This window comes from Nicotiana tabacum, chromosome 15, assembly GCF_000715075.1.
Source record: "Nicotiana tabacum cultivar K326 chromosome 15, ASM71507v2, whole genome shotgun sequence".
Classification (NCBI taxonomy): domain Eukaryota; kingdom Viridiplantae; phylum Streptophyta; class Magnoliopsida; order Solanales; family Solanaceae; genus Nicotiana; species Nicotiana tabacum.
This window is the reverse complement of record NC_134094.1, coordinates 93,334,501-93,336,680: the sequence shown is the minus strand read 5'-3', so window position 1 is coordinate 93,336,680 and position 2,180 is coordinate 93,334,501. Positions and strand designations below refer to the sequence as shown.

General features: G+C 43.2%; 1 protein-coding gene across 1 annotated transcript; it reads left to right on the top strand.

The window, feature by feature from the left end:
• The first annotated feature begins 951 nt into the window (after positions 1 to 951).
• On the top strand, positions 952 to 1,754 carry LOC107816909 (uncharacterized). Its single transcript, XM_016642656.1, has 2 exons — positions 952 to 1,217; positions 1,283 to 1,754. Exons 1-2 carry the CDS (start codon positions 952 to 954, stop codon positions 1,752 to 1,754), a joined length of 738 nt encoding a protein of 245 aa, XP_016498142.1.
• The last annotated feature ends 426 nt before the right edge of the window (positions 1,755 to 2,180 follow it).

Below are 2,180 nucleotides of genomic sequence, written 5' to 3'. Positions count from 1 at the left end.
GGCGCCGCCTACATGAGGGCCTAGACGACCCTCTTTCACGACATCATTCATAAGGAGATTGAAGTGTATCTGGATGATGTCATCATAAAGTCTCGGAAGAGTTCAGAGCACTTGGACGATTTGAGGAAATCTTTCAACGCCTGCAAAGGTACAGTTTGAAGTTGAACCCATCAACGCGTTCGGTGTCCCCGCTAGAAAGATGTTGGGTTTCATTGTAAGCAGGAAGGGAATAGAACTGGACCCATCAAAAATCAAGGCCATTCAGGAATTGCCACCACCAAAGAGCATGAAAGATGTGATGAGTTTCCTGTGTAGATTAAATTACATCAGTCGTTTCATAGCCCAGCCCGCGGTAATCTCTAAACCCATTTTTAAGTTGTTGAAGAAAGATGTTGCCACAAAATGGACAGAAGAGTGTCAGAAAGCCTTCAACATAATCAAGGAGTATCTATCAAATCCACCAGTGATGGTTCCCCCAAACTCGGGAAGCCATTGTTACTATACTTGTCAGTTTTGGATAGCGCCTTCGGCCGTGTGTTGGGACAACATGACGATACTGGGAGAAAGGAGCAGACTATCTACTACTTAAGTAAGAAGTTCACGCTATGCTAGGCCAAGTACACTTTGATATAACGCATTTGTTTTGCTCGGACTTGGATTTCCCAGAAACTAAGGCATTATATGTTAGCATACACTACGCATCTGATATCGTAGCTCGACCGGCTAAAGTACATCTTCTAGAAGTCGATGCCTACCGAAAAGCTAGCTAAATGGCAAATTCTCCTCAGTAAATTGACATTGTGTATATAACTCAGAAGTCTATGAAAGGACAAGCCTTAGCCGACCACCTCACAGAGAATCCGGTGGATGGGATACTAAGACACTTACTACGTATTTTCCGGATGAAAAAGTGATATTTGCTGTCGAAGATATTGCCGAATCGTACCCTAGATGGAGAATGATTTTCGATGGAGCAGCAAACTTCAAAGGAGTCGAAATTGGGCAGTACTGATTTCGGAATCTGTACAGCATTATCGAGCATCGGCAAATATCAGATTCCTTTGTGCCAATAATATGGCTGAATACGAAGCATGCATACTTGGGATCAGAATGACAGTCAACTTGAATGCTAGAACGCTTTTGGTCATAGGGGATTCTAGTCTACTAATACATCAGGTCCAAGGGGAATGGTCCATCAAAAATGTCAAGATACTTCTGTACGTCACCGTGAGAAGGAGCTATGAAAGAAGTTCACAAAGATTGAGTTCAACCATGTCCCCAGGATTCAGAACGAGTTCGTCGATGCCCTTGAAACCATATTATCTATGATTCAGCACCCAGACAAGAACTACATCAACTTTATTGAGGTAGAGATCAGGGATCAACATGCTTATTGCTTCCATGTAGATAAGGAACCAGATGGTAAACCATGGTATCACGACATCAAGAAATTCCTTGCAACCAGAGAATACCCGGAGAATGCTACAAATGGTCAAAAGCAAGCCCTCAGGAGGCTGGCTAACCACTTTTTCCTCAATAGGGAAATCATGTACAAGAGGACCCCAGACATAGGTTTGTTAAGATGCGTAGATGTTGCCGAGGTAGTCGGATTATTGGAGGAGATACATGGAGGAATGTGTGTATCCCACATGAACGAGTTCACTTTTGCCAAGAAGATATTGAGATCTGGATACTTTTGGATGACTATGGAAAGCCACAGTATCCACTATGTGCAGAAGTGTCACCAGTGCTAGATTCACGGGGATTTCATCTGGGTTTCGCCGAATGAGTTAAACATACTGGGTTCACCCTGGCTGTTCGTCGCTTGTGGCATGGATGTGATTGGACCTATAGAGCCTACTACATTAAATGGACATTGTTTCATCTTGGTAGCTATCGACTATTTCACCAAATAGGTCAAGGCATCTACTTACAAGGCCGTCACAAAGAAGGTATTGGCAGATTTCATCTGAAACAACATTGTCTGCAGTTTTGGGATACCCGAGTTTATCATCACTGACAATGCTGCCAACCTCAACAGCGACCTCATGAGATAAATCTACGAGAAGTTCAGAATCGTCCACCGCAATTCCACAGCCTACAAACCACAAATGAATGGGGCAGTGGAGGCAGCCAACAAAAATATCAACAGAATTTTACAAAAGATAGTGGACAATCAC

Excerpts from the sequence above, each read along its gene's own strand:
- LOC107816909 (XM_016642656.1), top strand. The coding sequence starts at position 952 with ATGGAGAATGATTTTCGATGGAGCAGCAAACTTCAAAGGAGTCGAAAT. Across the intron at positions 1,218-1,282 it reads AAAAATGTCAAGATACTTCT|GATTCAGAACGAGTTCGTCG; the intron begins GTACGTCACCGT and ends CCATGTCCCCAG.